At 34.2% G+C, this 26,186-nt stretch overlaps 2 protein-coding genes across 2 annotated transcripts in view; one reads left to right on the forward strand and one right to left on the reverse strand.

The window, feature by feature from the left end:
- Positions 1-414: 414 nt before the first annotated feature.
- On the forward strand, positions 415-3,556 carry LOC130444705 (V-type proton ATPase subunit G-like). Its single transcript, XM_056779981.1, has 2 exons — positions 415-541; positions 3,243-3,556. The coding sequence occupies exons 1-2, from the start codon at positions 415-417 to the stop codon at positions 3,554-3,556; spliced, it is 441 nt and encodes a 146-aa protein (XP_056635959.1).
- A 3,460-nt stretch (positions 3,557-7,016) lies between these two features.
- The window catches only part of LOC130443870 (DNA-directed RNA polymerases I, II, and III subunit RPABC3), a 173,314-nt gene continuing 154,144 nt past the window's right edge, over positions 7,017-26,186 (reverse strand). The window contains exon 4 of the mRNA XM_056778750.1: positions 7,017-7,182. Within this exon, the coding sequence (XP_056634728.1) occupies positions 7,065-7,182 (118 nt within the window). The 3' untranslated portion in view covers positions 7,017-7,064. The remainder of the gene's footprint in view (positions 7,183-26,186) is intronic.

The raw sequence follows: 26,186 nt of genomic DNA on the forward strand, positions 1-26,186 counted from the left end.
ACGAAATCATCTTTTTGTAAAAGTTAATAGAAAAAATATCATTAGTCATCAAAAAGTGGAATGGAAAAATTTCTTCTTTTGTAGTTAAAATGATAAATTTCAATTAAAACATTTAATTGCAATATACAAAATTACATAAAGTTCTATTTGTAATCAATACTATACAATATATTAAATTAATTTTCTTTCTTGTTCGCTAGACGATGACTTTTGGCAAGTGATTAATTCTAAGTTCTATTTATACGAGTTAAAATTTTTCAAAACTCCATGAAATATGATTCCAACCATTTATGATCGCAGATATCCATAACATATTAAAAACTGACTGTGAAATTGTCATGGAAATTATAACTTTTGACATTTCAAATTATAATTTTTGAAGTGTGAGTAGACAAAGTAGCCATATTATTAAATATGCGTCATCATTCATCAGTTACTCATCACCCTAGTAGCGGAAATAATATAGGAGGGAGTCACGGTGTTCAGCAGCTCCTGGTGGCAGAGAAAAGAGCTGCTGAGAAAGTTGCAGAGGCAAGAAAACGTGAGTAATATACACACAAAAAATTTTTTAACGGCACTAGAGTTTTCTAATATTGCCTAATTTACAGTTGATAATTTATATTATCATTTACATTCATCTTAAAACATTTCGAGCAATTGTGAGGACATCTACAAGAAAGACATATCATTCAATTCCGTGTTCTACAAAAGTGTTCAAAAAAATAAAACTTTTAGGTAGTTATTATATAAATTGTGATTTTTACACCCAATGTACACACATTTGCCTGCGACAATTCCAAATATTGACATTTGCAGTTCTTTAAGTTAACACCAATTTAAGTATTGACCCTTCGCTTTCCTGAAGTTATTACTTGAGGCCTAAATGAACAAATATTCAGAACATGTTAAAATATATTTCAAGAAGGTATGTGATATTTCAAAAAACAAAGTAAGTAAATTTTTCGCATACATACCTAATTAAATTGAAGTGGAAGAGACATAGAAAGAGGGAACACAAATTTATCGGGATTGTCCCTATAATATCTGAGTTTAGGCAGTTTATATTGTACGTTGCTGACCGATAGGAGGTGATTCCCGTTACCCCAAAGGCTCAAAAACCATCCTCAGTTTGTTACAGGGAAGAAGTGGCTAGATTACTTTAGCATTATCCTCCACAATCAATTTTGACAACCAGGCAAACGCATTCCGTTTTAGGTTTTTTGTTAGGCAACACAGCCACAACCATGTCTCTTTCATTAATTCGTCCAACTTCAACCTCGTCAGTGTACAACTTCCTACCTCTTCCACGGCGGTGGTTTTCTCAGCAACACGAGTTTTGAAGGGTCGAATACAATGTTTGAAGGTACGCTTTGTTCGCTGGTCCCTGCTGGTAATAATATCGGCTCATCTTCTTTTAGCGATTCATCCACTGTCCGGCTCCACTTCATTTGACACTTCTTCCTTTCCTTCAGTTACAGTATTCTGCTGGGCAACATACCTGTCTTCATGCATGGTACTGAAAGTATAAAATAACTGTACATCGTGCTCGGTGTCAATCGTTGGGGCCCAACGATTGACACCGATTCACTTTAACTCTCTGATGGTGATGAGTAACCTACGCTCTTTCTACTTTTAGCTCTTCTTTCTTTTTGTTCATTTCTTCTTTTTTTGGGCTTCATCTCTTCTTTTTTTTTCTTGTATCGTTTCTTTTTTTCTGGAGTTGTTTAGCCCTTTCTTCTTTCTTCATACGTTCCCGAGACTTTTCAATCTTGGCAGCTTCTTCTTCTATCTTTTTTGTCGTGATAATTTCGAAAACTATCCGATGCTACAACGCTTGGTACTTTTCCCTGCCGCCGTTTTTGGACTGTTGGTAACAGTTTTTCTCCTCCGTTCAAAGTAAATAGTTCTTGAAAGAACTTGGCAGTGAATGATCAGGAGCTTCAAAACTTACATGTCGTGTACAAGTATTTGTACCACCTGCTGTAAAATCATTGCGAAGCACTACAAGTGGGTCACTGTCATTTGTTATATTTTCGGGAATACTCCTCTCGATGTCACCAGTAGGTGTGGAACAAACTTTATCAGTATTTTCCCAGGATCCATCATTGAATTTATCAGCCGAATCGATCGCCAACTCATATTTGTTGGGTTATTTGTATGCGACTTTGTACTTCCTTCCAAAATTCATACAAGGAGGAATCTGCAGCCTTGCTCGGGTTCAGTGATTCACAAAATGTTTTGTATCTTTCTTCTCCAACTATTTCTCGAATCACTGATACACAAGTGTGATACTTCGTTGATGTCAACTTTAGGAACCGTTAAAATTGGGATCAGTCGATGTCAACTTAAGATTCCACTTCGTTGAAATAAAAAATTCAACCGTCTTGATACACTACGAAATTATTCAAATCCAAATATCAGTTTAGCAAACAAATCTACTGTTTTCCCTAATGTTGGCACAGGTGTCAATATTAGGACACTAAACTATTTCGTGAGACCTTATGATGAGACCGAACTCAAGTAACCATGGTTTTCTATTGAAATTAAACCTCGCTAAAATGCAGGACAAGGATGGCGTCGCTGCAGTATCTGCTACAGCTGTCATCGGCTTCAATATCAGCCAGATGATTTATATCGGATGTCATAACTAGTGGAGGCGGCCGATCTCAATAAATACATTCTTATCAGCAGAATGACGCCAATTTAAAGTACCTACAGTGGTCCAATCCCTCATTTTTACATTTTGAAATTGTCAGTGTCAACATTTGGATTAGTGTCAACAATTGGTGCTTTTACCCTAAGCATGGATAAACTTTTCCAACAATATTTTGTGATACACCTTAAAGAAGAGCATTTCTATAGAATTTCACACCCAGGACTAATTCGAACGTTTGTAAAACACTGTTCCAAGGAGATATCCAATAGCTTTTAGTGAAATGTAGACTAACTAACATTTGGCTAATTATGACGCATATTTTACTCAAGTTTTGATCAATGGGTAGTATACATTCTCTGAACTGCTGTACACTCCATTTACAATCCAAAACCCAACCAATCAACCAAATTTTTGCTTATATGAAAGGAATTTTATTAATTTTCGGTTTATATGTACTGAAAGATGTTATTTGGTAAATATGCTAGAAGCAATTTATAGGTTAATCATTCCTTCAACACTGAACTGAATTACTTAATTATAAACACAATAAAACTAAAATAAAATGTTCATAATTCAATAAACTTAGGAAAGGCTCGGAGAATAAAGCAAGCTAGAGAAGAAGCGGAAGCAGAAATAGAAATTTTTAAATCGCAGAAAGAAAAACAGTTTTTAGAATATGAAATTAAATACATGGGAAATAGTGAAGATATAGCTGCTAGTATTCAACAGGAAGCTGATAAGCAAATTGCCGAACATGATCACAGAGTTCGAGAAAATAAAGATGCAGTAAGAACAATAATTTCTCATTTAGATATTTTAACAACCGTAACATTAAATATTCGTGTTTCACTATCATTTCAATTCAAAGATTATAAAGCAAAGTTACACTTTCAGTACTAGGTAATTTTATATTTAATGAAGAAATGAAAATATCTAGGAGCATTTGATATTTTATTTGATTACAAAAAAAAACATATTGTGGTGGTGAAAATAATTAGATCTGATCCACATATTTTAGAATATAAACTTGTTCACAATGAAAAATCAACTATAGAAGCAAAATGTAAGCGAATTACGAATATAACCTAGATAGGGTTACTAGATGTCCGGATTAATCCGGACATGTTCGGGTTTTTACTACGACCTGGCGGATTTTTCATAAAAGTTCCTATTTACATAATTCGTACAAAAAATAATAAATTTAAATGTTGTTCTATAAAAATCGTTGCAATGTAATTTCACCTTTAGCAGAATAATACGGCGCGGCATCAGTGTGTCAATCGCTTGCCTAATTTTGCATGCTTGCATGCAGCAGAATTTCGGGGAATCACCGATACATTTATTTGCCATTTGTCCAGAGCCGGTATTTTTGCAAAATTCCGGGAGTTGCAGTGATCCTTTCCATTTTCCGTTTCACAATGCCAATGTGTAGAGCTTATTGCTGCCCAGTGAACCAAAAAAAGAAATAAGCTACTTTTATCTTCTGTGAAAGTAATACTTATGACCACTTACTCAGCCATAACTACTTCTCCACCAAGTCTCTTTACATCTTCACCCACTTCATTTCATCTTGCTCTTGGCTTCGCAGTGGGCTCCACCCTTCTGGTTGAACTCCCCACACTCTTCTTATTGTTGTCTCTTCATACCTTCTTCTTACATGACCCAACCACCCAATTCTTCTACATATTATCACAGCCACAATATCTGGTCGTATGTACCGGTCCCTGAGTTCTCATTATTCTCCATACTCCTCCTTCGAAAACTGACCCATATATTCTCTTTAATATTTTCAAATGTTATCAACTTCTTCTGAGTGTGTTTTTCTAGCACACCTCAGCTCCATACAATAAAACTGCCTGTACTATGACTGTCTATATTCTTATTTTTGTATTTTTTGGCAGCAGCTTACTTTTAAGTAATCTCGATAGGCTCCAAAAACATCTACTGGCTGCGTTTAACCTTATCTGTATTTCTTCTTCTATTTTATTGTTGCTGTTCATAGAAAATCCTAGGTACTTAAATTCTTCAGTAATTTTAAAGCTGTATCCCATAACGTCCAGCGTTGAATCATTGGGCTCTGCAACTCTTCCCACCTTCATATATTCAGTCTTATCTTAATTTGCCTCCAATCCTATTTTTCGTGCTTCTTCTAAGAATACTTGTGCCAGTATATTCAGTTCACTCTTACTATCTGCTTTTAATGCTATATCAGCAGAATAAGCTAGGATATTTATTTTTCCTCCAATATTTGCTACTCTTGGAATAGCCTCAGTTGCTTTCAAAGCTTTTTCTAGAGCAAGGTTTAACAGAAGGAGGATCAATCCATCTCCTTACCTTACTCCTGTAGTGATATCGGGGGTACCTGTATATTCCTTTTCTAGTCTGACCTTTCCTTTTGAGCCTTCAACACACATTTTTACAAGTCTTATTATTTGCTCAGTAGTTGCTTTCCCACTCATAAATCCTGCTTGGTGCTCACCAATTATTTCATCTCCATATTGTCTTAATCTATTTAATATTACTTTAGACAAAATTTTATAAGTACAGTTCAGTAGAAGTATCCCCCTGTAGTTTGAGTATTCTAGTTTATCCCCTTTTTTATGAATGAGGACTATTACTGCTTCCTTCCATTCTTTGGGCATCATTTCTAAGTTCCAGACCTTAACTATTATTTTATGGAGGAGTTTCATCATTAGTCTCCCATCGTACTTTAGTAATTTATGACTACTTATAATTTAAAAAATATGAGTTGCTCTGGATTTTATGATTTTGTTCTCTGTCAGAAAATTCTCTTTTAAATAAAATACAATGCAGCGAAAAGTATGTGTAAGTACCATTTACTTTTTTTGGTTGTGTTTTATTTGTTTTAATTTGTAAGTTTGGCAATTTGTAACTGAATAAAATGTTGATTTTTTTCTACTCGTTTTATTAAGAAAATGTGAACATTGCTGCTGTGCTAAAAAAATTGTACGACCGGATTTTGTCTGGATTTTCTTAAAGGCTTGTCCCGAGTGAACAAGTTTTCATCTGGTAACCCTAAACCTACATATACGAAATTTTTCAACAATGTACTAAAATATTTTTTCCTTTTCCAGATTATAGAAGATCTTATAAGTTACGTAATTGATATTGAACCAGTTGTACCTCGAAATTTTTTTAATTTGAAAAAATTCAATAAAATATGAATTTGAGTATGTTTCGTTCATTTTATTAAAAATTTTTTATAAGTCTAGTGGTACGTTTGTGTTGATAGATGTATATTCATCATTCTAAGCATTTTTTTGCTTTCTTATTGAACTTGTCCCTAAAATAAATACATTGCCACTAGTCAGCATGTCGTAGAGCTAAAGGTTGGCGCAGCCAAGGCTCTTACACAGAGAATAGGACGTACTACCGACCGATAGGTAGCAGTCGCTGCTGAAAGTGACCAATACCTCACTTTATAGTGAAATGTAAACACACAACAATAATAATGTGTTCTTTTTTTCACTTGAACCTTACTTTATAAGGTCAATAAAATGTGAGCACAATATGAGGAACAATTTCCAAATTATAAAAACAATATATCATTTCAAAAGACTGATGAAATTTTAACTGGACTAGACTTAAGGAACATGATGGATACGATCTCAATTTTGCCAAGGATACAACCCATGATGGGCTTGAAACTTTGCAATCGGTCCTGCAAAACCAATAAAAAATTTGTCATATAACTTAATGTTCACTGCAAAGTTTTACATCCAATACGACATGAAATCCCGAATCAACAAATATTGAATTACATCTTCTCTGAAGAGCGTGATGTCAATCGACCTTTTTGTCGATTTTATCATCCCCATTGGCTCGCAGTTGTTATAAGGGGTTTGTAACCACTTAGTTTCGACGTTATTATGTCTCATCAGAGTGGTTTAACAACCCTCATTCAGGCTTGAGACCTGAACTGATGACAACGTCAAAGAGCGTCGCTATTTGGTCCATATAGTTAAACCTTCCCCAGCGAACGCTAGCTGGCGCCATCCTCACTTCCAACTGCGATCCAATCCAGTTATATTTTTGACAAAGGTTGTTAAAAGTGTCCTTCAAATGGATCAGACGAAGATGTGCTTTATGAGTGTACATTTGGGGTTTTGATCCATTTTCCTTAGAAAGAGCTCAAGGCTTACTTTAATATCTCCGTATAATAAGCTATTTTAAAATAAAGCAGGTCTTTGTAGTACATATTGTGTTATAACCTCTCACACTTTTAGTATTGTTATAATAAATTTATTATCCGAAAATTTTAGTTTGCGAGGTATTGCTACATCATCGTCGATATATAGAATTTATTGCAGGAATGTGCGTATTGAATAAAAACTTGAAAATAATTTAAACTTGGTATATTTAAATATATAAAAAAGGAGTACAAAAATTACATGAAAATCTTCTTCATTAGCAGATACATATGTTGATCTACTTCAAAACTGTGCAAATTATTCGCATCGCCTTGTAACCGCATCAGGAGGCCTCCAAAAGATACATAAGCAGCTCTGAAATTGAAAAAAATTGAATTAAAATTTATTGAAAACTTCCTCGTCCTCACTTAAAACTAGGTACGTTTTATAGAAAAAAAGGCACCGCTGATATACAAGATTTACGCAACAATGTAAAATTTATTCTGCAACTTTTTATGTTTTGCTACTAAATAATAGGTAATATGATTAAACTTCCACAAGTTTTTAAAATGCAAATATTGTACACGCCCTTTGGCAAAATTTGAGGTGAGTGTCCTCTATGGATTTAGAACTATAGAGCAAAAAAAGTAATTTACGAAGTGGTTATAGTATTAATGCCTTTTCGATGTTTACAATACATAATTATTATTAATAATAGTTAGATTATATAACAACAAAATTTTGTCTTGAGCTTAGTTTTAACAACATGTCATCAATTTTTTAGATAGATTTATATAGTTTTAGATCCGTAATATTTTTAAAAGGTGTTTTGTTTGTTTTGAATTTGATAGTGTTTGGATAGTTTTGATAAATGATTGTTGCCTCTACAGAGTTTGGATGCTTATGATTGGGTTTTTTCGACGGCGACGGGAATAATAGGCAGGTACAACTGCACGGCTACATCATCCCCCGTCATCGGCCATAAAAGTTGAAAATAAAAGATTGTCTTCTTGTGTTTTGTGATTTTATAGTACGAATCAAGTCGTTTAAACGGATTGTATTGATAATTGTCTATACTGCTGCAAGCGATGTTGCTGGGGGAGAAGCGGGACTTGTATTGGCAGTATCTAAAGATGGAGCATTTATTGAAAAAGGCTATAGATTGTATTCAGATTATTGCGGTTATATATAAAGAAATAAATACATTAATAGGAAATTTTGATTGTATGGAGTCGTCAATGGAACAATCAAAATTAGAATTATATCATACATTATTTCTCATTTCTCAATTTAAATATATTGTTTAGACTAGTGTCTAGTTTTATGAAGAGTACAATTGTTTCAATTTCTTTATTTTTAATCATGCTCTCTTTGTGAATTGACGTTTTTATAATGAATAATATGGAGTGCGGTAGATATGGAATTCGTTTTTTTTTTTAATTTGAAACAAAAGTTCAAAGCAGCTGTGGCTATTAGCAAACGGCAGAGCGTTGGTTCAATAGATTTGATAGTGGAGATTCGACGCTTGAAGATCCAAGCGCTCAGGTCGTCCATCTACGTTGGATACTAAGGTTACAAGGGAAGAATTAGAAAACCAACCTAGTACCAGCACTCGCCGATTATTTATCGGTATTCCTTGGACCTCCTAAAGATACCATACATCACCAATTAAAATCATTGGATAGGGTCTATAAAAGTTATCGAATTATGCCACCCGAATTAACCGAAACTCGAGCAAAACATCGGATAGAGGTATATAAATATATTTATTTTTCAACGTAATTTCCTTTTAGTTCCATACACTTTTCCTCTCGATGTTCATAAGTTCGATACCCTTTTTATAATAAGAATCGTCAAGCTATAGTTGAATAACTTGATTCACAACTTCGAAAAACTATTTACTAACTTAAAATGTAAATAAATAAAGTGGTTTCAATAATTTGCTGTTCTCGTTGGATGTTAAGATTACATATGACCATCTATGCAAGTTTTGGCTCTCTTAAATACTATTTCAATTTTATACAAAAGCTATAATTTATTATATTTATGGTTTTCACGTCACGAACTTCAAGTGTCTAAGAGACATGTGGAACCGCTTATGAAGACATTGAGGACGGTCAATCTACAATAAATCTTACAAATCAGAACGATCAAAATAATTAGTAGGTAGATTTATGATTCTAGATCAGAAGTGGCGAAATAATTAGCTCCTCAAAATAATCATGCCGACATCACCTCTTCATTATAGGAAAATCTTTGACCACCAAGATATTTTTTTAAGTGAAATGGGAACAGAGAATAATACGAGGGAGCTGAATCTCGCTAGTAGGGTGCATGAGGTAGCAATTCAAACTTTAATTCATTGATTTTGGCAATTGCAATAACGGATGTATGAGCTGGTGCATTCTCATGTCTAATTTTCAGTTAATATGCAATGTACCGCACTTTTATGTCTGCTAGCTACCGCACTTTCAGTCGACGACCATCTAGTACCATTACGCTATGAATATCCAGAATGAAGCATTAATTAAAAAGCATTGAAAATTCTTTCAAAGCATGAGTTCCTTGAATGGTTAAATTTTCTTAACAATCATGTAATAACGATCCAAGTAGCAAGTTTTATAAACGAAAAATAACCGTTCACAAAGGAACAACTATAGTTACTGTAGCTTAATTCGAATTATTGCTATTAAAATAATAATAAGAAGAAAAAACTGTAATAGTATATTAATACCTCACAGGGGTTGATTCTATGTAATACTTTTTATAAATACGGAAATTTAAACTAAGAAGTTAATGTTTCTTCATTTTTTCTTGCCTACACTCTGCGTTGCATCAACGATATTCACGAAGGAAGTATGGATAGTGGTCGTGGTTCTAAAATCACAACCAGCTAACCACACTGCCACCGTGTACACCGTTATTTCCATGCAAAATCATTAGATTTGACTCAGATCTCGATTTCTCTTCTATCTTCTGATGGAAAGTAGTTCATTTCTATAAATGGTAAATGAAACTTCCATTATTAAAAAGGTCTTATGTAAATCAATTTATAATATTGAGCAAATGATTTGTGTTAGTTCTTCAACATTTTTTTAATGAAACAGAATATTCCTAGTTTTAGTAAGGATATTTAGTAGAAGAAAACACAGAATTATAATAAATTTTTCATATTAGTGCGTAACGTTAATAAAAATGTACAAATTAAATGTATAGTGAGAAAAATCTAAATTAATATACTAGATGTAATAAACAAGTCGTGCCTGTCACCTTCCGTTTGATTGCTACTGTCAAATACAGACACATTCTTTGATCAAAATCACGGCTTGTACTTCCACGCGAAACCAATTTTCTTGCCATTTGAATAGTTTTGATTCGTCTACCCACACACCAAGAGTTTACTAAGTACCGTCCGTCTCCATTTTAACTGAATATTTTTTTATCATCCCTCGTACAAGTACACATTTAGGTTTTTCCGAAGAAAATAACAAATAAAATAATTAAGAACCGTATAAGCTCTTATTTTTATGTAATTTGTAATCACGTTACTAATACAATTAAAGAGTGGAATCTAGTTTATTAGACTAGCTATTCTTAGTCTGACTGGGATTGATGCAAATAGCAAAGATATGCCAGATTCCGCTTTTGGCGTCTCAATCTTTACGTCACGTCGTGCCTTATTACATCTAACGACTTCTAGACAAAATGTTGCATTCATGTTAATTGGCGCAGGAAACAACTTTGTAAAAATAACGATAATTTATTGGAAGAGCTAGTAGATGAGATTAATGTTTAATATTTATCATCATAATCAACATTTTGTATGTTCTATATGAATTATAATACATATAGTTTGGAAACTCATCCACCTACCCTGTTAGGAATCCAGCAATCCGTTCAAGTATGACAACGCTGTATTGGCATAGTTAGCCTTTCGCCCCTTTATCGTTTCCTTAGAGAGTTCTGTTAGTTTGGAGTTCTGATAAGAAATGGAGTAAGTGGTCTTTTAAGTAGTGAATAACGTTGAACAATTTATCAGTTTTCTGACGAGCTTTGGCATTATATTCTTATGAAACCCACCGCTAATCGTTTATAATAACAATTTTCCCTTCTCAGAAGAATCTGGTCCGGAAAGCTGAGTACATTAAATACGTCTAAACGTATATATTCGTGTCCACATGTTAACTGAAATGAGAACATAAGGGACTTTTCATGGTAATTGTCATTGATTGGTTCTTATCATTAACTCAAATACTCTCTAAATTCGTCTAAGCAAATCGTCTATGTAAAATAATATTTTGATAGCATTTCCACAATTTTTCATTTTTAATTGGATCACCTAATATCTTTTTTTCTTTAAAAAGTAACAATGTACTTCCAAGTCATCATCATATAGCTCATAGTGGAGCAAAAGGCATCTGTCGATGTTTTAGCACCTATTGTAAAAAGATGAGGTCGCTATCATCATACGTGGTTTTGTGGGTTTCGTCCATTTTTTTGTTTTGTGTCTCCTCTTTCCATGTTAATGTTATTTGTTGCAGTCCTTTCTCGATAGTTCGTACAGGTCTGCCTTCTGTCCTTCTGCCTATTATGCTTAACTCGCACCACATTTTGCAGTAGTTCCGCAGCAATTCGAAGGCATTAAAATGTTTTATCCATGCTTCCACCTAATAAGCAAGAAACATTTGTAGCATTTGACAAATGTTGACCTATCCCGTTCTACATCGCATATTATTTTATATCAAAGTTTGCCTTCCCAAATATTTGAATTTATATTATTGATAAACAAGTTAAAGTTGTTTACAAGTTTCGTGATTTCGTCAAATACCTCTTCAGGGTACTGTCAAATAGCAGAGAGGATAGAAGAGACCTTTGGGAAACTGTAGATTGTTTGTCAATTTCTTCTATTGTATCTTTCACTTTGACAACAGCATTTCTATATAATACGTACATTTATATTGGAAATATTTGTATTTTGTTAGGATTCAAATCACTTTTTTGACGTTATATTCGTTTGAATCTATGAGGAGAATATCTGTATCATAATCTCTTACAGGGGTTGCATTTCTCTGAATTCCTCGTATCCAATCGAATTCAGAATCCACAAATGTTATGTTTTCGAATTGTTTTACTTTTTTCATTAATAATTGTTGTTCGATATTTCATTGTCGATTAACCGAGTAAGGATTAGGTATAATTGTGAACCAAATAACGTTATCGACATTGGAATTTGTGATTAAGATAAAATTCTCATATTCCAACAACAACGTGTCTTAACAAACAGAATCAAAGTGAAATATATTTTTATTCGAATATTATATGGCTTTCAATGATATATGAGGTTTATCATCAAAAATAAATAAATTTTCATGCATTTTATTGTTATCATGAGGAATGTAGACATATGCTAATCTAGATCTGTTCGAGTTGATTTATAGGGTGTCATCTCATCGAGTATTGTAGATCTTACATCCAATTCCAACCATGGTAAAAAACACAGATGACAATATTTTTTCAGAGCGCACATTTATTAATTTCCAGTTCTTCCAAGAGATGCATCTTAAATTTTCTAACAAAATTATATATTTCACATCCAGAGGTCGTTAAGGGGACTAACTCAAAGGCTATGTAGATAGACCACGGTGTAGATAGGAACAGGTCTCTTTGGTTGAGTAGACGAAACTAACTAGATTATAGTTTTAACTTACAATCTCTGATGAATTCTAATATAATGTTGACGACATTCGCCTTATTTAATATCAGTAATTTCATCAAGTTGAATAGAGGTAAAACATCGATTTTTATTATGCTGTATATACCTATTACATTCAAAGAAAATGTGTTCCAAGTCGTACAGTTACAACTTACTTATCGTACAATTTAGAATCTACTATATATTTTTTTATAAAGGTGTGCTGGTTAGCATGCTTGTCCAAACTAAATCTACTTATAGTGACCAAGCTACTTCGAAGTAACTCATAATTCCTATGCTAGTATTGACTGGGAATTTCTGGAAGTAATGGTGTATATCATATTAGTTTATTATGCAATATTCGTACCAAAAGTGTTTCCAATTTTTTAAATTTATTTTTGTTTGATTAATACCTTCTTCCATAGTTATTTTGCTATTTATTGGTTCTTATTTATATTTTTCGCCTTGGCAACACTGACTGTCACTAAAAGTTGTTTGCTATTAAATGAAAAGCACAGTCCAAAGTAAAAAATTAAATTTATCCGTGAACACTTTCGAAAAATGAGTGCAGTGCAGTTACTTAGTAATGAAAAGTGAAGATTAGCAGTAGTACGAGTAGCATGAACATTGGGCTAAAAAAAATTATTTCCGTTGTATTCAGCAGAACTTGACAAATGCTCAAAGAAAGGCTCGCATCGACTGATGTGTTGAACAAATGTGCAAAAGGTGCATCTGTACAAACAACGGATAATAGGTCTACACGAAATAGTAATGAATTGAATAAATCAATGGAATCGATCAATGGAAGCAAATAGTTGGCTATTTCTTTGTCATTACCGCCAACAGAGACGTTAGAGCAGCATAAAACATTTATATCTCACTTCGTGTGAATTGGTCTGCAAATAATCTTTGAGTAACTGACATCAAAAAAACATTAATAAAGTATTTCGACATTGTAGAGAGTTCAGAGTTCAGAGCCAGAAAAATTCGCAAATGAGGAAATCCTAAATAACCTTTTGGATAGTTGTATCCGCTTAGACTTCAACACTTAGACCAAACCGTTCTTTTAAAAATTCCATTTCCAAGAAACTATTCCCAGAAACAAAATTGTTATTTGTTGAAGTAACTTGCCCGAAGAAAATTATTGTGCTGATGGCGAAGATGATTTTTTGATGAGAGTAAGAATGCCTGAATTGTTGGATGAAATGCTAGGCGGTGTAATTGAAGATGGTTTTTATTTAACTGAAAGTAACCAAAGGGAGACAACACATAAAAGAAGATAATGAAAACAATAATAAGTTTATTCTAGCAATTGAATATTGCTTTTCATTACGAAATATATACGAGTCGCTACTGAATTTGATGCCAAACATGTGTCCGCCTATTCTATTACATTTTTTCTAACTAGTATAATACAAGAAATTCGATACGGGTTTGGCATTCATAAAAAAAGTAGGTTGGGCTAATGAGTGTTGGGAGATAACTACTAATTATTGTGGCTCGATGATTTTTTTTAATTTGCTTGTAATTTGATAGGTGTGATATGGTTTAAAGTCAATATTTAACGAGCAATAATTTTAACGATACATTTATTTACTAGTAACCGAGAAAAATTGAAGAGTTAATTTTTAAGTTTTCAGACGAAATTATTCAATGATTTAATGACTAGATATTGTGTGAAGTCTATCCAGTATTATTGCTATCAGGTTATCAAAAATTTTTTTTGTCAATTGGTCTTAAGTTTCTCTTTTTCATTCCCATATTCATATTTGAGATTAATCAACAGATGTGGTAAAGTAACAGTCATCCTACAAGGTTACATGGCCCCTGTAAAACTGTTTACCACAAAGAATAATCATTTAGTTTGCGGTTTTCCACAATGCAATAAACCATTTGTTTGATCCCAAATATCATTGCAAATCAATTTAAAGAATGTCTGTCTGAAGTGTTTATTTTACGCAAAATAAGCAAACACACATGATTTAGCAAACTTATTTATCAAATTGTTAATCAAATACACAGATACGTAGATATACGAGAATGGTTTCAGAAGTACCTGGCCTGACCTAGAGACATCGAGTGTGGCAATGTTTCACAGAAATAAAGCTGAATTTTTACGCCGTTTAATAACAATGGATGAAACGTGGGTCCATCACTTTATACAGAAACAAAAGAACAATCAAAACAATGGACGAGGGAGAACAGGCAAAGACCGTTCCAACTGCAAGCAAAGTCAGCGTCGGTTTTTGGGTATGCGCGTGGGATAATTTTATTGACTATCTTGAAAAAGAAAATACCATCAACGGCAAGTATTATGTGAAATTATTGCAACGTTTGAGCGAAGAAATCAAGAAAAAACAGCCGCATTTGGTTCAGAAGAAAGTGTTGTTTTATGAAGACAATGGACCAGCTCACACATCCATTATTGAAATTTAATGAATTAAAATTCTATTCGCATTCTATTCGCCAGATTTAGCCCTCTCGGAATATTTCATGTTCCCCAACTGGCTCGGTAGCCAAAGATTTTCCAGCAATGAAGAAGTGACGATTTTTATTTTAGAAAGGGTATCGTATTTATTGAAATCGCTGAGCTAAAAAGAGATTACGTTGAAAATTAAATACATTTTTTTTTAAATTTTTACGTTTTCTTTGTTGGGCCAGGTGGGACCATCCTCGTACAACAAAAACTCTATGTAAGTATGTAGATTGGAGGATATACCTATTATTATAACAGATTATGTAATAAAACATCTGAAACTGGTTTCAACACCTCATAGACCAACCAGAATAATTTATTTTTTTGATTGATGAGAGCCATCATTATTTTATATGTATATTTATAGGTGTAAAGTTTGAATTATGGATAAGTTTAGCCGGATAGATGAAGCTAGATGTGTCCAACGTTTTTTTTGAAACTCAAAATCGTTAATTTCAGGTTTTATCCGTCTAAACCTAGCATTATCAAAATCGGGAATAAGCAATATTAAAAATTAATTAAAAGTAAGCAAAATATGGTATATGAACCAATATTTATTTGTTGACTTTTGGGATTGAAAAGAACGCCTGCCAAGTTACACTAGTACATTTTTGTATTGCAGGCATGTTCGCAATTCCTTCTCGTATATCCTTGATCTCCTGTACGTGAATGAATATTAGATAGTTAGATAGAAGTTCTCCTGATATATTTGATAAATCGACTGCGTTACATGGTGTAAATTGAATCCTAGTTAATTTCATGTCTAATGCATCATCAGCATTGTGTCTAATTTGTAGAAAACTCCATCATCTACATCAACAATCACAATTAATATATTCCTAAAGTCTTCTCGACCTTTATCAACGTCAGGTATCGGTACTTCGACAGACTTGTGCTGAAACATTCGCAACACTGACAAGCTGAACTAGATCCAACGGTGCTCAGCAAATGCTAGTGTTAGCCGGCTTAAACCAGATATTCGTCATTCTTATTAATTCAATCCAGTTTTATATATATATATATATATATATATATATATATAGATCTAGCCAATAATGGGCTTCACTCGTAACATATTACATACACACACTACGTATGTTCATGTGAAAAAGTATGAGCAATAATATTATGTTTGCATAAAAATAACAACAGAAATTCACATTCCATCTTCACTAGCAACATTGAAAAAATAATCTCTATCATTTTCGGCTAATTGTAATTACAGGGTTGGCGACAAAGTAATTTCGGTTTTGTAGTATAAAATAAAACACCTTTTTTAACAAAGGATAGTTTTTTTTTCAATTATATATTCTCTATTTTGCTCAATGACCTTTTGCCATCTTTCTTTCAACTTGATAATTCCGCGCTCATAAAATTTCTGGTCCTTATCAGCAAAAAACTGAATCATGTGCAATTGAAGGTCATTCACTTGTGAAAGTTTGACCATTCAAAGAATTTTGCAAACTTCGAAATAAAAAGTAATCAGATGGTGCCAAATCAGGGCTATATGGGAGATGGGCCATCATTTCCCAGCCAAGCTCCAATAGTTTCCCACGAGTTTCCAAAGATGTGTGAGGCCTTGCATGATCACGGTGGAACCTTTTCGATTTGACAATTCTGGCCGTTTTACTTTAATAGGTTCATCCAGTTTCATTAATTGTTGACAGTAAACATCAGAATTGATCGTTTGGTTCCTTGGAAGCAGCTCAAAATACACAACACCTGTGTGATCCAACCAGCTTTCGATGTGGTTTGTCCTGGTTCATCGTGTTTGCTCCAGGATCGTTTTCGAACTATGATACTGTAGCAATTTTCACCACCAATAATGATTCTTTACAAGAAGTTGATTTTTTGTGTTAAATGAATTTCTTTCAATTCGTAAGGTACCCAAATATGGAGCTTCTTACCTAGCCCAATACATTTTAATTTTTTTAAATTGTTGTGTGCGCAACCTCTCGAACAGTTATATGACAAACCTGTTCAATTATGACTTTGATTTGGTCATCATCAACCTCAGTAGGCCGACCAGAACGTTACTCATCTTAGAGAGAAAAATATCGGGAAAAAAGGAATTTTGGGGACACTTGAGCATCATAAACGAAAGCATATTTCTTTGTGAGCCGCAACAGTTTTCTTCGCTTTACGGAAATTTAAAATATGCCGAAAATGTTAATACATACATAAAGAGTGGATATTCTACTGTATGATGACTCTCATTTACGAGCACTGATACGAAATACTGCATTTTATCAGTAATTATAACAGAGAAGATTTTACATTTTGTGTGTCGGTGGTACGTATTTAATGAAATCTTTAATTCCATCACTGAAACTTCTTCTGCAACTGCAAAATATTTCAAACTTAACCTGAGACTGTTCTTAAAGGGTTGGAGTTGCTCTTACAATTACCGGCGTAATACCTTCCAGAATTTGTGAAAGTGAATGAAAGTTTATTTGCAATCTTACAAAAATATTCTAGTTATCACTAGTAATTCATTAGTTGGAGTTATTGTAAAACCTTATAGTTATATTTAACTAATCTGTTTTTTTTAGATATTATAGGCACTATAGCTGGAGCAATGCTAAGAAGAGGTCCAATTATCTAATATTTTGGAAAAAAATCTATTTTTTTAAGAACTAGAGCTGATGTGAGCAAACAAGCAGGCAAGCTATTTAAGTGAACCCTTCGCCTCTTATACCACGCACTGTGTCTCAGTCAATAAAACTCACACGCCCACCCTGATGGTTAAGATTTAATTTTTGGGCCACTTTGGTCTTCGAACATCTGCACTACTTGTTATGGTAGTTTTGAAAAAGGAAGGTAGCATAATATAAATTGCGTTTAAGTATGAATTCGTGAGAAAACGAAAATTCGAAAATATTTGCATAGATTATTCACAATTACACAATACACAAGTAAATGAGTTCAGATTATTAACATTAGAAGGGTCGACGAACATGCTATAACTTCAAAGATCGAATTGACGGCGTATATTTAATGTGATCAAAATATCACAGGTTTGTGATTAAAACTAAATTATAAATTTTAATTATTGTTTTAAGTCAAATGTACTTCATTTACGTAGAACATTTAAGACAGTAACATTTTTAAATGACTTGTCTTACGCATCAACAGCAAGCAGCATTGTGGCAAATAGTATATATTTCACAGGTGCAGTTTTTACATTTCGAATTAACTTCCGTTGACGTCTTTTTTATGTTGAAGGCTGTTCTTAAGTAAAAAATATAATACTATCTGAACATATAATGTATAACTAACGCGATCACTGTGCGGATCGTTGTCCGCGGGTGGGTGTATCCGCATAAACTCACACCCCTTGAATTCGATAAACAATACGCTCGTCCGCTGCTAAAAAAATAAGCACGATGGATAATTTATGAGACGTTTTTGATTATGATGATACTGGACATGTAGGTACCTATGTGTTGGAATCGAGCACTAGGGGCGCAGCGGGAACTTATCAAGAACAAATTTTAAAAACTGAAAGTCTTTCCTGGTCTGTCCATTCTTGCACCCCCCAGAGTCTACGCCCTGTGCTTGGAAACCGGTTGCATCGCCCTATTTACGGCACTTGAACTGGGTGATTATTTTTACAAAGATAACTTCAGGAAATTTGTTAATTTAACCCAGAATATGTTAATTTAGTATTAGTCTCTATGATAAAGGTGATTCTGGATTGCTATCAATCTATTCCCATGAGATATTAGACATTTGTAATATAGATATCAATTTCTAGAGAAACTTCTCATTAAAATCACCTATAAATACAAGTTGTTTCTATATTCGACCGATAACGCTCTACCACAGAGAGATCTCAATAAATGATTCATTTTGATATAGGAATACAAACCCCTACGGGGCCTAGTTGCTGAGATATAGGGCGTTCAAAATTTGTTGTTGGCCACTTACTTCAATACACCCTGTATATTTAAGAATTCAGCAATCTTAAGCCAGAAGCCGTTTTTTGTCAACAAAAAACATCAATCTATATTGGATTTGATCGTTATTGAAATCAGCTGTGTAATTAAAATTGATTATAAACTAATAAGAGAGATTTATATATCTTAATAGAAACACGTGATTAATTTTTCTAAATTACCATTGGAGGAAAATGAAACGAATATCAAATTAAATCCATGTATTTGTATGCAAACAATGAATACAGTCATAAATGATAAAAATAATCACAATGCATATTCATTAACAAAAAATTCATCAATCCATCTTTGATGTCGATCTGTCGATAGTTTACAAAAAAGTTTTCAGTACATTGTTCTATGTTACATGTTTCTATTTAAAGCAACAAATATCAAAAATGAGTGGTCCTGAAGGCGGATTATCAATAAAAAACATGCCATAATATAAAGTGTCTTTAGAAGCCAAAAGTGCAGAACAAACATACAACTTTTGCATTCGAAATTTGAAATTATACTCTAGGTACGATAGTATGGAAAATATTACATAGCTCTTGTTCACGCCAGAATTAATTCAAAACTCATGAAAACTGGCAACGCTGTCCGACCAACCGACTACTGAGCGAATGGAAGAAATGAGATAATATAATAAGTTCTGTTGTCAAAGCTATGTAAAATTTTCTTACAAATAAATGTTAATGTGAACGTGTTAATAATAACTATAATACAAAAAATGGTCCTTCGAGCCGGATTATAAACAAAACCAGTGAAAATTCGCAATAAACAATATATTATTAACAACTATAACCCAAAAACAATTTACCACGTGCTGCAAGCAACTATCAACGAGTGCAAAGTGATCGACCAAACAAGTAGTCGATACAATATCACGGCGACCAGACATCAACTCAACTGGCCGACTAGTTCAATTGCAAGAATCAGGCAGTTCGACCGAAATCAGAGTGAGTTTGTTCCAAATTATTTATTTCCGAATTTTTCTTTCCATTTGCGATTTCAAAGCTTCTCTGTTTGTGCTTGAACAATTTGACAATATAAAATGGCAGAACTTGGCAAACTAATAAAGAAAAGAGGTGTAATTAAAGCTCAGTTAACTATTTTCACAAAAGCGGTAAATGAATTTGCAACTATATCTAATTTAAGCCAAACAGAAGTTACAAAATTAAAAGATAGGTTACGTGATGCCGAAAATTATCTTGACGAATTCAAATCATATCAATTAGAAATAGAGTTACAGGATGATATAAATTTAGATGAGCAATTAATCGAACGAGAGAGATTTGAAAATTCATATTATGATGCAATCGCTGTTGCTAAAAACATTTTACAAAGCTACAATAATCACGATAATGATACAAATCTTAGCGTGATTTCAGACAAAGCTTGTTGTAAAAACGAGGGTATAAAGCTTCCGGATATATCACTTCCTAAATTCAGTGGAAACTTTGAAGATTGGTTAGAATTCAGGGACACATATAAAAGCCTTATTCATGATAGTAAAAAATTAGATAATATTCAAAAATTTTATTACTTGCGAAGTGCACTAGGAGGAACAGCAGCGGCGTCCATTTCCAAAATCAAATATACGGCCGACAATTATGAAGTGGCATGGGCCACAATTTCAAAAAGATTTGACAATACTAAAAAATTAATATATGAACATATTAGAGCTATTTTTTCATTAGAAAATATACAAAAACCGACAGCTGAAAAACTACAAAATTTAGCTGACGATATTCACAAACATTTGGGATCTATTGAACAATTGGGGCAAAATATAACTAATTGGGATCCTCTACTAATTTTTTGGATTACTAATAAATTAGATACTAGCTCAAACCTTGAATGGGAAAGGGAAAATAGAGATCAGGAAGAATTGCCAAAGTTAGATAAATTCCTACAATTTTTACAAAAACGTTCCAATTTTCTTAATATGTTAGAATCAAAGAACAGTCTCAGTTTAAATAAATCAGATTCAAAATTTAGTAATGAGGAAAATAAATTCAATAAACAAAGTAGAGTAAGGTCATTGACCTCAAGTACATATACATGCTCCTATTGCAAGGAAGAGCATTCAATATATCGTTGTGCAGAGTTTCTCGGATTAACAATAACACAAAAAAAAGATTTTGTCAAAAAATCAAATCTTTGCCATAACTGTTTGCGTTCGGGTCACTCTGTCAAACAGTGTAAATTAGGGCCTTGCAAAGTGTGTAAAGCTTGGCACAATACAATTTTGCATGAAAAACTCGAGATAGCGGACAACGCGAGCTCAAGTTCCGCAGCACTAAGCAGTGGCGTAGTGGTACCAGCGGCGGGGCAGGTGCTATTATCTACCGCCTGTTTACTCATTTCAGACAATTTCAATAATTTTCACAAAGCAAGAGCGTTATTAGATTGTGGTTCTCAAACTTCCTTTATAACGGAGGATTTGCAAAAGCGTTTGAATATTGCGACACATAAAACAGATCTTTCAATTTTCGGAATTTCAAACAATATTTCAAAGGTCAGTAAAAGGTGTAAGGTTTCATTTAAATCTATACATACCAATTTTAAAGCGCATGGCAATTGTTATATTCTAAAAGAGATTACAAGTGTGATGCCGTGTTGTCGAATCAACACGCAATCTTGGGCGATTCCAGGTGATCTAAAGCTAGCTGATCCACAATTCAATATTCCCGGACCAGTAGACATGCTCATTGGCGCGGACCTATTTTGGACAATTTTAAGCAATAACAAAATTTCGTTAGGAAAAAATATGCCGCTATTAATTGATACAGTGCTAGGTTGGGTTGTATCTGGGCAAATAAGTACTAACAACGTTGAAAAGGCTTCTTGTAATTTAAGTATAAACCAGGAATTATTAAATTCAATAGCCAAATTTTGGGAAATCGAGGAAATATCTAGCACGCGACAACTTTCTCCAGATGAACAATTTTGCGAGGACAATTTCATCAAAACTACTACCAGAGACGCGAACGGACGTTTTACAGTCACTATACCTTTGAAGCAACAACCTTCTAGTTTAGGTGAGTCGAAAGCTCAAGCCGAAAAACGTTTCTATGCATTAGAACGAAAATTCAGGAGAGATCCAATGCTGCACAGCAGATATATACAATTTATGAACGAGTATAAAGAGCTAGGCCATATGACAATTTGTAACGGCAATGATTCAAGCTTCGAATATTTCATGCCGCATCACGGAGTTTTGAGAGAAGAGAGTTTGACCACAAAACTACGGGTAGTTTTCGATGCATCAGCGCCCTCTAGCAACGGTCTATCCTTCAACAATATTCAAGTCATTGGACCCGTTTTACAAGACGATTTACTATCAATAGTCTTAAGGTTTAGGAAATATAACTATGTAGTTTCGGCAGACATAGTTAAAATGTACCGGCAAATTTCAATAACGCCCGAGCAAAGGCATTTGCAAAAAATTGTATGGCGCGAAAATCCGAGTGATAACCTGGAAGTCTACCAGCTAAATACCGTTACATACGGGCAAGCCTCTGCCAGTTATCTTGCAATACGCTGCTTAGCTAAACTCGCTGAGGATATTCAAGAAATGAACCCGGAAATAGCCGAAATCATTAAGCACGACTTTTATGTAGATGACCTGTTAACAGGTGCACCTACACTTGAGCATGCGCAATACATATGTAAAGCGATAAGTGACACTCTTAAATCGGGATGTTTCGCACTCCGAAAATGGTGCTCTAACGACACCAACGCGCTCAAAAATATAAGTTCAAATGATTTAAAATCCGATATACTAGAATTTGCGCATGATGGCAAAACAAAAACATTAGGCTTGATATGGGTTTGCAATAACGACAAGCTTCAATATAAAATTCATACCAATCCTATAGGTACAAAGGTCACAAAACGCACAATTTTATCTACTATATCAAAAATATTCGACATCCTTGGTTTACTAAGCCCATGTACTATTATCGCAAAAATGATAATGCAAAAATTATGGGAAAATAAATTAGCTTGGGATGACGCTATTCCAAAAGCTATATCTGAAAATTGGGTAAGGTTGGAGAAGGAGCTTCTTATTTTGAACGATCTTGAGTTAAACAGACAAGCTATTTGCAAGAATGCTGTTGAATTACAACTGCATGGTTTCGCTGACGCTTCGGAAAAGGCTTACGGAGCCTGTGTTTATTTGAGAAGTATTGATTCCGATCAAAAGGTTCATGTATCCCTGTTATGCGCCAAAGCAAAGGTGGCACCTATAAAAACAATACCAATCCCGCGGTTGGAATTATGCGCAGCATTGCTTCTAGCCCGCCTAACAGATAAAGCTAAAACTGCTTTGAAAATTCAATTCAAATCTTTCACACTTTGGTCGGACTCAACTATAACTCTAGCTTGGGTACGCACAAGCCCGAATCTGCTAAAAACATTCACGGCCCATAGAGTGGCAGAAATTCAGTCTCTCACTAAACACGCCGATTGGAGGCACATCCCCACCCACGATAATCCAGCAGATATTGCTTCAAGGGGAATATATCCTAGTCAAATTTTAAACTCTGATTTGTGGTGGCGCGGCCCTACTTGGCTAGCTAAGGACCCAAGTTTTTGGCCCAATGACAAGCTGGAGGTGCTTCATGATTTACCTGAACTTAAATCCAGTCTTCTGACCAATGTTGCGCCCCCTACTCTGAGTTTTCCCTTTGAACGTTTTTCAAATTTCTCAAGAATGCAACGAACAATGGCATACATTTTACGATTTAAGGATAATTGTCTTCAGAGAAATCGCAGAAGAGGCGGTTCTCTTACAGTACAGGAGTTAAGTGATTCTCTAAAATGTCTCATTCGAATTTGTCAATCTCAATCGTATTCTACCGAAATTGAAACATTGAAAAATAACAAGCCTTTGAGCTCCCATAGTAATCTATTAAGTCTTAGTCCCTTTCTAGAACCCGATGGTTTGCTACGCGTAGGAGGGCGACTAAAACATTCAAATTACTCCTTTGACAAAAGGCATCCAATTTTGATCAATTCAAAGCATCATTTTTCAAAGCTACTATTTTTACAAGAACATGAACGCCTATTGCATGGCGGCCCTCAGCTGCTCTTAAGCACTATAAGAGAAAATTACTGGGTTATATCCGGTAGAAATCTTGCACGAAAGACTGTTAAGAATTGTGTGAAATGCTTCAAATTCAATGCTAAAACCATACAGCCAATTATGACCAACTTACCGCGCGATAGAACTAATCCTTCTAGTGCATTTTCAATAGTGGGAGTTGATTACGCGGGGCCATTTATGATTAACGATAAGAAAGGTAGAGGTTGCCGTTTAAGTAAATGTTATATTGGCGTATTTATTTGTTTATCAACTAAAGCAGTCCATTTGGAATTGATTTCTAGCCTTTCTTCAGAATCATTTATTCAAGCGCTATATCGTTTTGTCTCTAGACGAGGCAAACCATCAAAAATATTGTCCGACAATGGAACAAGCTTCGTCGGGGCACAGCGAGAGCTAAAGGATTTTCTAAAACATGGCAGCAACACTATAATCGAGAAATGTAGCTCTCAGAATATAGAGTGGAGTTTTATACCACCCTACTCTCCTCATTTCGGAGGTTTGTGGGAAGCAGCTGTCAAAAGCGTAAAGCATCATTTAAGGCGCGTTTTGACCCAAGTTCATTTATCATTTGAAGAATTTGCCACAGTTCTCGCACAAATCGAGGCGATTTTGAATTCGCGTCCTTTATGCCCACTGAGCTCTGATCCCAACGATTTTGGACCTCTTACCCCAGCTCACTTCTTGATTGGAAGACCAATAATTGCAGCACCTGATCAAGATGTCACCGACATAAAAATGAATCGACTTTCCAGATTTCAGCTCGTACAACAGTTAGCACAGCACTTCTGGAACAGATGGAAATCTGAGTACATTGCGGAGCTCCAAAGACGCACCAAATGGAAGTCCAACCAAGGCCATCTAGTAGAAGATTCTCTCGTTTTAGTGAAAGGCGAGAACACTATGCCCACTCAGTGGTTATTAGGTAGAATCAGCAAGCTCCATAGAGGCCCTGACGGTATCGCTAGGGTCGCTTCTATAAGAACTCCCTCTGGAGAAATCATCAAAAGAAGCTTTCAAAAAATCTGCCCCCTTCCAGTTGACCTTTGAAAGCCATCCTTATGCTTTCAACGCGGGGAGTATGTTCACGCCAGAATTAATTCAAAACTCATGAAAACTGGCAACGCTGTCCGACCAACCGACTACTGAGCGAATGGAAGAAATGAGATAATATAATAAGTTCTGTTGTCAAAGCTATGTAAAATTTTCTTACAAATAAATGTTAATGTGAACGTGTTAATAATAACTATAATACAGCTCTACAAAAAGTGTTGTAGCCTCGTATGTATCAACGAAAGAAAAAACGTTTTCCTATTTTTATGATTTTTATATTGATATCCTATATTTTGAACAGTTATGGGTCTAATAGTAATAAAATTTCTTTCCTGTAATCTGGAAGAACTTAATAATTTTGACGTTTGTAACGTTTTCGTAGTGGATAATGTTGCCAAATAAAAGAGATCGGTACAGTCTACAGGTCAAATTGAATTTGAGGGTGATACATCTAGTCCAGAGTTATTTTCTAAACATAAACTCAATGATCTCAACTTATCAAAACAAAAAGCAAACCTGTTAGCTTCAATACTGAAGGAAACAATTTTTCGGCACCAATTCCAGTTGCCCGTTCAATTAAAATAAATCTACATTAATTTCAATTGCGCATTCAATAAAACTCAAAAAGATTATTCGAATTTTGAATTAGTTTTAGAAAAAATTAATTACATGGAGCATCAACGACCGATCTGTGTGGATTTTTAAAATGTTCCTTCCTTCCTTCTCTAGTATTGGTTAAAGCTTTATCGGTAAGCAGATACAAAATTATAATTTCACCATTAAGGCCGGGATACACTTGTTATATACCACTCCGATCCGACTCCGGTCCGATTTTGCTATTGTCCTATACGCTTCCGAATTCTTTCCGATTTACAGCTCGATACATTCGGCATTCTTCAATTGAAATCGCGTAAATTGTTGAAAAATTTCATTACCTGCAATTTAGCCATGGTGGCGCTTTGTTAAGAAGAGGAAAATAAAGAAAACCAGAGATATTTCATGGAGAATAGAGGAAATCGCAGAATTTGGGTACAATCTTAATTTCTTTTTATCGTCATGATTTATTACAGATACATATACACTGCACTTCCTAACAAACTTTCAGTT

The sequence above is a fragment of the Diorhabda sublineata genome, chromosome 5, assembly GCF_026230105.1.
Source record: "Diorhabda sublineata isolate icDioSubl1.1 chromosome 5, icDioSubl1.1, whole genome shotgun sequence".
NCBI classification, from domain to species: domain Eukaryota; kingdom Metazoa; phylum Arthropoda; class Insecta; order Coleoptera; family Chrysomelidae; genus Diorhabda; species Diorhabda sublineata.